General features: G+C 38.7%; 1 protein-coding gene across 8 annotated transcripts in view; it reads right to left on the minus strand.

Moving 5' to 3' along the window:
- mvb12ba (multivesicular body subunit 12Ba) overlaps positions 1-13,887 on the minus strand; it is a 61,099-nt gene that overhangs the window by 11,806 nt on the left and 35,406 nt on the right. For all 8 annotated transcript variants that reach the window (XM_058382721.1, XM_058382718.1, XM_058382713.1 and 5 more), the window contains 6 exons: positions 7,713-7,809; positions 7,057-7,186; positions 4,643-4,771; positions 1,639-1,730; positions 1,312-1,367; positions 919-978 (listed from right to left, as the gene is read on the minus strand). In XM_058382721.1, coding sequence (XP_058238704.1) covers positions 919-978; positions 1,312-1,367; positions 1,639-1,730; positions 4,643-4,771; positions 7,057-7,186; positions 7,713-7,809 — 564 coding nt within the window. The remainder of the gene's footprint in view (positions 1-918; positions 979-1,311; positions 1,368-1,638; positions 1,731-4,642; positions 4,772-7,056; positions 7,187-7,712; positions 7,810-13,887) is intronic.

A 13,887-nucleotide genomic window follows, 5' to 3' on the forward strand; every position in this document is an offset into this window, starting at 1 on the left:
CTGTGCACATGACAAACACTTTGAATCTTAAATACTGAACACACTCAACATATTGAACACCCTACCTACCGTTTGGAGATGCTCTGACAGTCACCTAGCCATCACATTTTGGCTCTTGACAAAGTTGCTCAGATCCTTAAAATTGCCTGATTTTCTTGCATCAGATTCCCACCTATTGATACGTGCCAGTGTAATGAGAATGTTATACACTTCATTTCTCAGTGGTTTTGATGTTATTGGCATAGACGTTATGCATACAGGCACAACAACCACTTTAATTTGAGTACCTTAATTTGAACACCTGCTCGTACTCATCAGCCAATCAAATGAAAGCAGCACAATCCATAAAAATCATGCAGATAGTAGTCAAGAGCTTTAGTTAATGTTCACACCAAATATCAGAATGGGGAAAAAGTGTGAGCTCTGTGGCTTTAACCGGGACATGGATATCATCAGATGGGCTGGTTTTAGTATTTCTAAAACTGCTTCTATTCTCCTATTACACTGAGTTGTGCAAAAACATGAAATGTGTGAGAGTTCTTTGTTGATAAGAGAGCAGAGGAAGATGGCCAGATTGATTTGAGCTGCCACTTTTTACAACCATGGTGAGCAGAAAAGCATCTCAGCACAAGAGTAGTGACAAATCCTGGTAGCACCCTCAACACCCCTATTTCCTGCATTCCTTTTGGTAGTAGTAGTAGTTGTAACAGAGACTATTGCTGCTGCTGTACTAGTTATTTTGTCAGTGCAGTGTGTTTCCAAAATTTGGGGAGGAAAAAAAAATTAAGTTCAGAAAAAAATTAAGTTCAGTAAAATATCAATTACTTTTGTATCACCCATATATTTTTCTACAACGCCATGATTAAGTCATGTTGAAGTCTATTTGCAGGAACATAGATACATTCCAAAAAAGCTCACCTCTTTTTCAATCTCTGCAAGGGATTTGATCCTTATGCCCATCAAGTCTATCTGTTGTAACTGAAAAAGCGAGTAAAAGGTTAGATAAACTAGTAGGTGCCATTATTAGAACTCACAACAACATATAACAAAATATCACTTCCTTTCTATTTATGCTGGCAGACATGTTTCATTAATCAATTCATATGTTAACAGAAATTAATGAACAGAAATACTGAGCATCCCTTAAGTTTAACATTTAGTAAAGCCTGCGGTGTGAGCTCAATATTTCAGACCCACAGTAACAGCATATTTGTGAATGGCAGCTTATTTACATTTGGAATTAATGGTTTACTGTGTTTTACTTATTTCACATTAATGACAAAGAAATGAAAATGACAAAGGCAGACTTACATCACTGGAAGCACATGCAAACTTCTCCGAGATCACAAATGGCACTCCATCCATAGCTAAAATTCAAAACATTGAACAAAAACAAACCCTTAAAATTATCAGCTCCAAGTAATGCTAGCCAAAAAGAGATCTTTATTAAGAATCTCCCAGTGGAACAAGAAGGGGAAAAAGAGAATAACCAACAGAGTAGTAGTGACATTTTGGAAAAGTAGTGCTACACAGAAAAATGTAAATATCACCACTATCTAGCCCATACACTGTACACATGTACATCAAATGTCAGAAGAGTAGCATAAACTAAAACTGAGATGGCATGAAAGTTTTTACCTGAGATAGCATATAGGTTGGAGCTTTGATGTTCATAGTCAGGTCGAGTGGTACTTCTCCTAAAACTGGCAGGTAGGGTCATAGATATGTGTCTGTGGAAAAAAAGACATACATTTGATTATGATTACACAGTACCACTGTAAAATTTAATAAAATTAAAGAATACTTCTTATGGGTGTATCTGTGAAATGAATAGTAATATTCAATGAAACAACATATAGTCTTAAAGGTCACACATTATATGTCTGTCAAGTAAAGACGACCAGTCACCAGCTATCACCACAAGTACATTTTAAACCTGCACAGTAGTAATCAGCAGGGAGACTTTATGAACAGCCTTGCAACCACCTGGAACAACCTAGCATCTGCCTTGCAAAACCCTAACAACCATCTGGAATCATTTTGGATAATATTAGCAACAATCTTTGCTTCTGTTTATTATTTTTCCATCTTTATGAACATTTTTATTTAATTCCATTAACCCTTCATTTTTACCTTTTACAATCTTTCTTTTTGTTTTGTTTAGATTTTCTGACCTTTATACTTTATTTCTTTTTGGCAAGGCTTTAGCAACCACCTAATATAACACATAGCAGCCAGTCAGCACCCACCTGTAAGAATACAGCAAAAATTTAGTTCCAACTGGAATACAATCACAACTGCCTAGCAACACCATAGCAAATACTGCGAACATCGTATTAAACACCTGGCAAACCACGACACACATTTATAGTATCAATAAGAACCAGCTTTTGCACTTAGCAATGAATAGCTACCAACTACAACACCAGAGAACAAGTAAAAAACAAACAGAGCAAAACAAACTATCAAAAAAAAAATAAAATAAAAATAAAAATAAATAAATAAATAAATTAGACAAAAAAAAACCAAATTGTACAAATTGTTCTAATTCAAAACTAAATACCTTCAGACTGCTAAATGCCCCAAAACCCAAATTTAAATATAATCTGTAATTTTTTAATAAACACCCATTGCAAGTACAAAACACAATGTTTGTCAGTTACAATTTGTGATGGGCCTTTATCAGAGACACCACACAGGCCTGTACACTTCTCCCAAACTAATCCTATGTCTGTTCACCTATTAATCCAACTGCTACTTTCACAAAAATTAATACCCATATGAAAGCTAAAGACCCCAAAGCCCAAAATAAGACCTCTTCTCATTGCTCAAGTCCACTACACCCAAAAAGAAATGTTAACTGTCACTGTTAATGCCTCAAAGGCAAAACTGCCTGCCCATATTGCTAAATGCCCCAAAACCAAATGTGAATATTTCCCTGACTGCTGACTGTCCCCAAATGCATATATTCAAGACAACACAGGTATGTAATTTTGTAAAGATAACAGTGAGCACAAGGTACTGTATGGGTAATAAGGAACTGTGTTGTAGTGAAATGAATGACCAAATAGTGGGTGACATGAAACAAAACCTGCTTACCAAGTTGAAAAGCAACAGATGCATATGCTTACAACATTTTAGCTAGTGCTGGGAATTATGTAATTATGTAATAATGCAACTTAGCTGGAGTGAGGTATTGTCTAGTTAACCATTTAGACTGTAATAATTTAGAATGTGACAAATTATATATTTTTAAATTTGTAAGCTTATATTTAAATGTTTGTAATAGACACTCATTAAGAGTACACAAAGGGATGTCTGACAGTTAATAATTCCATGATGTCAAAACCATTCAGGTGCTCAAGGCCTACACTTTCTCTCACACTATCACTTTTCCCAAATCAATCCTGTGTCTCACTTCTTAATCACATCCTTTCTTTCTTTTTCATTCTTCGTTTAGAATTTATTTTATATATTTTCTTTCTTTACACTCTCTTTAATCAAACTTTCTTTCTCTAGTTTGCTCCTGCTTTCTTTTACAGTTTTGTTCTTTCTTTTGTCTTTTCTTTAATATTAAGGCTCTAGCAACCTCTTACATGTGATATTTACTTACACTTACAGGATAACATAGCAACTACCTCAAAAACCTCAGCAGCAGACTAGAAGCTTACTAGCATCATGCTACTAACACTCTATTGACCACCTGGGTTACCTTAGCAACTACTTTTATCTTTATTACTGTTTTTTCCAGCCCAAACCCGTTAACTTCCAAAGCTGTTTGCCAGGGTTAGAAACATAAGGACATAATAGGAATACCTGCACACCTGCTCATGCAGTTATACAAACAGATAATCATGTGGCAGCAACACAATGATTAATTCATGCAGCTACATGTCATATTATATTCATATTTATATTATACATCAGAATGATAGTGTGTTCTCTGACTTTAACTGTAATTCAGCAGTTCCATTTTTTAAGTTTTGTCCAACAGGCCACAACTGGGCAAACACCTTTCAGTCATATAATGATTACTTGAAAAATGGAACTTGAACTGCTGATCTCCTGGGAATTTAAACAATTAATAGTTTTGAATGCCTACTCTCAGTTTGAGCACTGGGATTGTGAAAACTGGTGCCTGGGTGACCATATGTGAGAAGTCACGAGGGAAAAAAAAGCATTCTTCAATGCTACCACGCAATTCAAATACAGGGCAATGATGACCATTTATCATAATAATCACTTTATCTACCACAGGAAATTTATATGAAGCAATAATGATAAAGGACAAAAAACAAACAAAAACAAAATCTACATAGTGTACATGAAAGACTCCTTTAGGAAGACTCCATGATCCTTAAGGAAAGTGGAACTTACAACATGCACTTTGCATGATGCATAGAAATCAAACCTTTTTCATTGCCAATATCCAGTGAAAATTCTAAAAAATAAAATAATGACCTTCTTTCTTCTGGCTTGTTCTATGTCAGCGTCTGGGATATAACCACAAATATTAGTTTCAAAAGAACCACTAGGATTAGACAGCATGCAATTATACCTTAAAATCCAATGATAAGATACAGAGCTTAATTGTATTAAGCTTAACTTTTGTGTATATTAAAGTTTGGTCAGGCACACATACTTGGGTAGGACAGGAACTGAAGTAGAGTTGGTGACTGTTTGTATGCTCGTGGTGGTTGCTGTGGGAGAGCAGTCCTGAGTTCTAGGCACCTTCCCCATTCGGTACCAGATCCCCATGTTGTTCAGCTCTCTGTTGGGAAATGCTCAATTAGGTTAGGAATTTATAACCGATTGCCAACAATTAATGGTGCCGTAAGCAATGTGTTTTCCCGTTTACCATCCAGCACTCCTCACCTAACTAAAATAATGAATAGATTTGTTATTTAACAGCTGTGTTCTTTTTTTTTTTAAGTAAAAATAACAGGTATGGGGTACTTCAGTGGCCAGATACCCACCACTTGCATCTTATTATGGATAACTTACATGGCACCATTGCTGGCAGGTTAGCAAGAAATGTAGGAACAGTGCATATGCCTGGCTTATAATCAAGCTGATGACCAGCTAATGTCACCATTCTTCTTTTGTGAGCAACAGTAGCTTGCCTGGTGGATCATATCACATGGGTCAGCCTTCGCTCCCCATGTGCATCAATGAGCCTTGGCTGCCCATGACAGTAGTTTTAATTTGCAAGGTGGAAGTTACCGACAAATTTCCTGCTTGCCTCTTTGTCTAGGTGATAAACAGGTCTTAGAAATAACAGATTACAGCTGTTGATTTTCCTGCAACCTTGATAGTTTGTTGCAACTTCCTCTTTTCTCTGGTGGAGGATTCACAAAACCCAGAGAGTAATGGCAGATGTAAAAATGCTTTCTGTAGTGCCAGTAAAGAATTGTACCAGTATAGCCTGGGATGAATGTAAATTTACCAGTCGCAGTAAGAAATACAACCTTTGCTGACCTGTCTTGTTGATGATTGATGTATGCATCTCCCATTTGAGATCCCATGTTGTCAAAGTTCTCAGAAACTTTAACATAACAGTCCTCACTGATATATTTCTGTGGTTTTAAGAGTGTTGAGCTCAAGCTTGTTGGAGGCTGGTTGTTGCCCCCTCCCGATGGTACTTTGACTCATCATCATCAATAAAGAGACCAATCACAATGATGTCATATGCAAATTTCATAGATCCTTCACTGAAAACAGTCATTTGTGTAAAAAAAATATAAAAAAAGAGGTCAAAAGACCAAGATCATCTTTTAACTTTTGGGATGGTCTGAAAATGAGGACAAATCATTAGAAGAAAGTGATTGATTCAGCTTATCATATTACCGCTGTTTGGCTACTCAGCTTGTGAAGCAGGTGATGGTTTTGTGGGAATATGGTTTTCTGGGACAAAAGCTAATGCAAGATCTGATTCTATACATACACTGATCCACATGCTGATTTGATTTAAGCATGTCCCAGTCTGTGGCACAGAGGCAGTGTTTTATGTCTTCACTTGCTTCAGTAGTCCATGTTTTGTCCAAATTTTGAGTTTGCCAATCTTGTTACAAATTGAGCACACATAAGAGAGCAATATTCCTGGGAGTGGCCTCTTTAAATATGACTAGTGCTCCAGCACACTTGCCTCTCTGTCTTTTTCACGCTGCTTAAGAGCCATGGGAGCACACCTCAAGAGCAATGCTAATTAATCCTCATATTAACTCTGTGCACTGTCAACTAAGTACAGTTTTCCTGATATTAAGAAGCATGTCCCTTGAATATTAAATCTGAACTGGATCACCAGTCAAAAATTAGACAAAAAAAAGACAAAAAGACAGACACAGGTAGAGATAACACTTTGGCTGCCATCTTAGGCACCAATCTGAGGAAGCCACACTAAGAATGCTCAACTTGATGGATGGAGGTTTATTATCTGGGATTTAACTTGGACATTATCCCTAAACTGATTTGTGCTTGTGGCCTGCCCATGACCCAAAACAAAAAATGGGACAGTTCCTGGGGCTGGCAGGATATTAACACAGGTTTATGCCTGATGATTTTGAACTTACCAGCTTCTTTCTCTCGACTTCACTCTCCCATTCTATACTATCTCTCTTTGTCACTGTCCTTGTTTCTCTCTATTGCAAAGTAAAAATGAAACCAAGATAAGTCATGCCAATTCGTCTTCCATACTTAATGAAATAAAATCTAAGTGAAAAACAGAGATAGATTTATTTTAGGAGAAAAGGAAAAACTTATAACTTAATAACCTGATAGAAAATGATCTGACATGATTTATCTAAGGCTACTTTTCCTCATTACAAAACCTTCTAACAGAGATGTGTAGACTTTTTATATCCACTGTATATTAGTTAAAATTAAGTGACTGATTTTTGTGGGTCTCCTGACATTAAAATTAGAGTTGAACATTCAACTTTGCAAAGCACCTTACAGTGAATAAAACATCAAGAAAGCATAACTATGACCACAAAATATATAAGCATTCTAAACAGTTGGAAACTATTAACCTGACTACAGATCTGTATGGACACTGACCCTATGAATGTATACTGTGGTGGAGCCTGTTTGGAGCGTCCCAGAATCCGAATGTCACAAATTGCAGCCTCAGTGGAATCTCTTGGGATAAACTTAATACACAGCCTCCGTTTCCTGAAAGCTGGCTCCTCTGAAGAGAATAAAAAAACAAAGATTATAGAACGATTAATGGACCAGAAGTAGCAGTAGGATTAAAAGCACAGATTAGGACTAATAAACTGATTCATTAAGACTACATTTATTGTGCATTGGGTAGATTTTGGAAAAACGATGCAAATCTACAACAATGGGTTTTCTAAGTTACAAAATTTATTTGCTAACTGAAGAAAGTATAATTGGATAAAAACTATAATTTAAGCGCATCCTTGTCTACATAAATTCTCTCTTTCAGTGGAAGTCTGTAATGAAAATAATCATTATTTTATGAAAAAGTGCAACAATTCCTGGAAATCATCTTTCAGCCAATTTGGATATAAATCCCCCCTAAAATTAAAAATACAAGTCTGCATTTTGAGCTCATGCAATTAATTTCATGCATTAAAAATAATACTGTTAAATGTATGTTAAACTATTGTTGTCAGCTTTGGTATAAAATTATGATGTTATGTTGCCTGTAAGTAAGCAAGCACTAAACAAGAAATAAGTGCTTAGCTTACGTGTGTCCACTGTCTCTTGAATCGGGATAAAGCCAACAGGCAGTGTATCTTTAATGTCAATTAGCTTCATGTCCACCAGCACATTTCCTAAATGACTCTGTGGAAAGATGCATACAACATGCATAGATAATGAGAATAGGGTAGCAGAAATGGCCTACTGACTTGCACTTAAAAGACAAACCAGAATTTCAAGGAAAACCTTTTTCCAAGGAAGTTGTTTAAATTACCCAAAAACTGTTCAAGATTTCTGTTGAGACACTGTCAGAGTACAGTTATGCAAGGCATGTGTTCAAAGACTGCTGCATCACAGCTACAATGATATGCTCTGCTGAGTCTTGGTTAAGTGTGGTACCTATTTTACTAATCTTCTCCTTTGTTATATAAGATACAAATCAGTGTAATGTTCCAAGTAAGTATGAAGATCTATGTAGACACTAAAATCACTAATTCAAATCAGGTAGGTCCGGGCTGGATGCTTGCCAATGAGGCTTGCTTTGTATCGTGTGTTTTCCTGTACGTTTTATAATGCCCGGGCAGAAAAACCCAGACAAACTGAAGAGGTGTTACAACATTACCTAATGCATGGCACTTACTAGCAATTGTCTGTTTTACTGTAACAGGACATGAGGTACTCCCTTGTCTAGCAGAGACTGGCCCACTGGGTAACAGATCATCACTACAGCCTGCAAACAGTGATCTTTGGATGGTCATTCCTGCCATAAAGTGCCACTCAATTATAACCACCAGTGATCTTGCTTGCTAGCCACCTGACATATTACAGAACATACTACTGTCCATATACTACAACACTACTGTCCTGTCAGTTGCATTTTTAGACACAACCGGTGAAACATCATTATTACCTAAACAGGGTGTTGACTTTGTGGATGATTTGCGAATATATGATCCAAGATGCTCTCCAGAGCCTCCACCTTCAGAGCAGGGGACAAGATGGCCTTAAGAACTGCAGGGCCCAAACTATCCTGAGCCATCAGAGTAGCAAAGCATGTGCATGCCCACCTGTGACAGCGATGCCTTTCTTCCAGATGCACTGAACAACTGCTATGCTTGGTTTGAGGTTCAGAACCACACAGTGGTGAGGAAGACCGTCTCTCCTCCCAATGACCAGGAGCTCTGTCTAACCACGGCTGATGTGAACAGAACTCTATGCAGAGTTAACCCACAGAAGACTGCTGAACCTGTGTGGCAGTGCTGCTAATACATGCCTAAAGATCACCACTATTGTCCCTGTCCCGAGGAAATCTACAGTGCCATGTCTCAACTACTCAATATCGTCCCATAGAACTGAACATTGTGATGAAGTGCTTTAAGAGGCTAGTCATGAGGCACATCAAGACCCTGCTGCCACCATCACTGGACAACTTGCAGTCTGCGTATTGTCCAAACTGCTCCACGGACAATGCTGTTACTTTGACTCTCCATTACACACATGGACAGAAAGGACGAATGCTGTTCATAGACTTCAGTTCAGCGTTCAACACAATTATCCCTCAGCACATCATTGAGAAGCTTCTCCTAATCACTGAACACCAGCTCCATCAGCAAAAAAGCCCAGCATCTGCTTCTTACAAAGACTAAGGAAAGCCCATATCCCACCCCCCCTCCTGACCATGTTCTACAGAGGGACCATCAAGAGCATCCTGAGCTGCTGCATTACTATCTGGTTTGGGAATTGCACAGTCTTGGTTCACAAGACCCTGCAGTGAACAGTAAGGACAACTGAGAAGATAATCTGAGTCTGTCTTTTCTTCATCATTGACATTTACACCACACACTGCATTGCATAGCTTCTGTGGATGAACCCACACACGTCACACACACTCTTCGCTCTTCTGCCATCTAGAAACAGTATAGCAGATGTATAGCAGAAAGTTTCTGTTAAAGTGAATCTGCTTAGATCCTCACTTGTCATTTGTTAAAAACTGATTCCCCAGGACACAGGCATGTCCAGCACACATTAGTTATTCTGAGTTACCAAGTCAGACTGACCCACTGCAGTACTTACTATTTTCTTCTGCTTTTCATTTTTAAGCACTTTATGAAGGAAACAATTTACAAGCCACAGACCCTGCCTTTATATAAGGATCCTTTTTCTTGTGTTGTGTCCATGCACAAATACCTGTGCTCTGTAAACACTGGGACGGATACATTGCTCACATTGCTTCACACGACATGCTTAGAATAATGTTATCTGACATCTGTATCAGGTTCATCTAACCTTGTATTAACAGGCATTTGTGAGTAGAGTGACTGATTCTGGAACTGGAGTAACATTTTAACTAGGGAATTTCTACTTTCACTCAAGTACAAGTATGTGTACTTTGCCCACCATGGTTTCTACCAATTAACTGGTCAGGGAGGCTGTCAAGAAGCCTACAGCACTAGTAAAAGAACTGCAGCAATTTAGGGTGGAAGGAATACTGAATAGCTCTAAATACTAGTCAATTTTGGTGCAAAACCTTACAGCTTCTGCTAAAACTGGAATTTCACCTTCCAGCATGACAATGGCCTGAAGCACACCTAGAAATCAACAAAGAAATGGCTTCAGCAAAACAAGATCAAGGTTTTAGAATGGCCCAGTCAGATTCCAGATCTAAATCCAATCGAAAATCTGTGGGGTGACCTGACCAGAGTTGTGCACAGATGATGCCCAACCAATTTGACAGAGTTAACATGGTTTTGAAGGGAAGAATGGCAAAATATTAATAAGTCAAGTTGTGCCAAACTGATCGACTTTTACCCAAATAAGATTAAATTCTGTGATAAAATCTAAAGGTGCTTTAACTAATTATTAGTTTAGGGGTGTGCACACTTATGCAGCCAGTTTATTGTACATTTATTCTTTTTATCTTTTTTCTCCTAAAGTGATTCTTATTGGGTTTTTTTTTCACTTTAATATATAGCTTGCAATTTCACAATAAAGGTGGAAAAGGTTCTGACAGGATTTATCTTGGTTTTTTACATTAAAAAAACATGTCATTTATAAGGGGTGTGTAACCTTTTTTATCCACTGTATTTTCAAATTTCCAAAAAAAATACTCGTTTGCAATTTCTTATTTCTACCATGATCAATACAGACTGTACACTGGTCAGCACTATTTTATGTATCTGTCCTATAAGTGTATTGTATTGTCTGTCTGCACTGTCTTTTGTCATGCACTGATTGTACATGGTTGCACACTATGCAGTTTATGTACCTAGGACAACCTATTTTTCGGTCCTTAGCTCTGCATTGTTTTATGTAGCACCATGGTCCTGAAGAAATGTTGTCTCCTCTATGTACTGCATCAGCTATACATGACAATAAATGCTTCTTGATTTGACTTGAACTTGTCAGCTTTTTGTGCAGAAAAATGACCATATCTTGCTCTAAACCTGTTTGACCTGTGAAGCAGAGATGGGTGGTGCTCCTGTGTGCAAGGCTTAGCATTATCATAGCCTTAGCACTAACCACAACAGGCTTGCCAACATTTATACATTTGATGTGACACAAATTTGCTGTGTCTTACTTTCATGTTTCCCAAGTAAATCTCATGTCAAATTAAATAAAAAGCCAATGTAAAAATACAACATACTGTAGTAACAAATATGCTCATTTGATATTTTTTTTGTCTGGGGTTTAACTGAAGCCCCCAACTTTCTTGACTGGAATAGTCTGAGTAAGTACATAAAGTACTCCTCTAATAATATCTTCTTAGTGTAGACAGGTTGAATGTCTTTGCCAAGTTTGGTGCATGTAGATTGAAAGGTCTAGGAGGTGAAGAGTTTAGAAATGTCTGTCCTCAGATGATTAATAATAACTAGATAGGTAAAGTTGGTCACAACAAAATTTGATCCTGGTTTGACAAAGCCAGTCTGGAAGTTTAAAATTGTTATCTGCATGACATGTGAAGGTAATGTGCAGTATTTAAAAACAGATGGATAAGAAGATTTTTAGAAGAAGAATTTTAAGAATTTATGTACATGATAATGAAAATATATGAATTTTCACAATCCAAGGTGAGGCTAAGTGCATCGCTGCCTCACATTACGTCTCTCCCATTTATCTGAAAAGGGAAAATGCAAATTCAGCAGTTTTGACTAGAAAATGCTTGACATGATTAGAGTCATAGAGAAACTACAATTATAGCACAGATCAGTGGATAAAAGTTTACTTAATTTGAAGACAACTAATATGGCGATGTGTATTATCTGTATTATTGCTAATTCACCTACTAACCACCTGCATGTTTGTTCGTTTCAGTTGTGGGATTTTAACATATGACTTAACATCAATTATGCGTACACAAACTCTGTTTCGAACTACGTTTTGAACTTTGACCAGCTACCACCGGCTAGTGACCAGCTTGTGAGGAAGGCGCCACAAATTATGCCCCTTGATCCGATCAGAAGAGTCCGGTGCCGGTACAGAGACCGTAAACAAAGCAGAGGGCTACGAGCCAAGCTAATGCAAAAGCCACACTGACTAGCACTATGACGAACAAACTGGACGAGCTCAGGATTTGGACACTTAAATAAAGACAGATCACGGAACGCAAATTAATGGTTTTCTCTGAAACTTGGCTTAAAAACGGCATTCCGAACAGTGTGCTGGAGCTTGAGGGGTGCACTATTTTCAAGGCTGATAGAGAAGCTGCAGCCACAGGTAAAAACAGGTGGGGGCTTATGTATCTATGTAAACAAAACATGATGCACTGTCTCTGTTTGTTCCTATTCCTCTGCTGATCTTGAATACCTGATCATTAAGTGCAGACCCTTTTATTTACCTCGCAAGTTTACATGCGTTGTTGTGATAGCAGTGTATGCCCCCCTGGATGCAAGGGCTAATATTGAAAGATCGCAGCACTGAAAGAACTCAGTGCTGTTATTAACAATCTGCAGACACTGCACCCTGATGGAGCCTTTATTGTCACTGCCGTTTTTAATCACTGCAATTTAAGATCTGCTCAACAGTTTCAACAGAATGTCTCCTGCTTCATTAGAGGACACAAAACCCTGTGTGGCCGATGCTTATAAAGTCATGCTTCTCCCCCACCCTGGACAATCTGACCATCTTTCATTGTTTCTGCTGCCCAAATACTCACCAGTCATCAAACGTGTGAAACCCAGTCAGGACTATTAAAGTCTGGCTGGATGGGGCTGATGCTGCTCTTTATCAGAAGTTTTCACACACTGACTGGAGTGTAACCAGGCCACCATAGACTCAGACACCAACATTAACACCTACACCAACTCTGTTTTGGAGCATATTAACAGATGTGTGGACCAGATGACCACACAGAAAACAATCATTTTGTTCCCAAACCAGAAGCCCTGGATGAACCGGGAGGTTCGCCTTCTGCTTAAGGCACGCAACACAGCCTTCAGGTCCGGTGACAGGGAGGCCTATAGCATCGCCAGGGCCAATCTGAGGAGGGGAATATGCAAAGCCAAATGCGAACACAAACAGCAGTTTGAGGAACACTTCAACTCTGCTGACCCAAGGCACATGTGGCAAGGGATCCAGGCCATCACTGACCAAAAACCACCGAGCACATCACCTACTACCAGCTCTGCCTTACTCTCAGATGAGCTAAATCACTTCTATGCTTGTTTTGAAAAAGGAGGATGGAGTCCATGCTCAAGGCTGAACTACTACCAGATGAGCAGCCACTCACTCTCTCCACCTTGGAAGTGTGTGCTACTCTGAGTAGGGTCAATGAACGAAAAGCAACTGGCCCTGACGGCATCCCTGGCTGGGTGTGACTTCACAGACATCTTTAACCTGTCCCTAGCTCAGGCTGTAGTCCCCACTCTGGATCCACACCAGTTCGCTTATCGCTGTAACCGGTCAACAGAGGACGCCATCTCCACAGCGCTTCATTCTGCTCTGACTCACCTGGACATCCCAAACACTTACATCAGGATGCTGTTCATTGACTTTAGTTCAGCATTCAACACAGTCAGCCCACCCAAGCTAATCTTGAAGCTTGGAATTAGTACTCCTCTCTGCAGTTGGACTCTGGACTTTCTCATAGACCAACCACAGTCTGGCAGACTGGACAACCTTACATTCTCCAGTCTCATCTTTAACACTGGAGTTCCCCAAGGATGTGTATTGTCCCCTCTTCTATACTCCCTCTTCACCCATGACTGCATACCTGTACATGCCTCT

This window comes from Hemibagrus wyckioides, linkage group LG28 (genome assembly GCF_019097595.1).
Source record: "Hemibagrus wyckioides isolate EC202008001 linkage group LG28, SWU_Hwy_1.0, whole genome shotgun sequence".
Lineage (NCBI taxonomy): Eukaryota > Metazoa > Chordata > Actinopteri > Siluriformes > Bagridae > Hemibagrus > Hemibagrus wyckioides.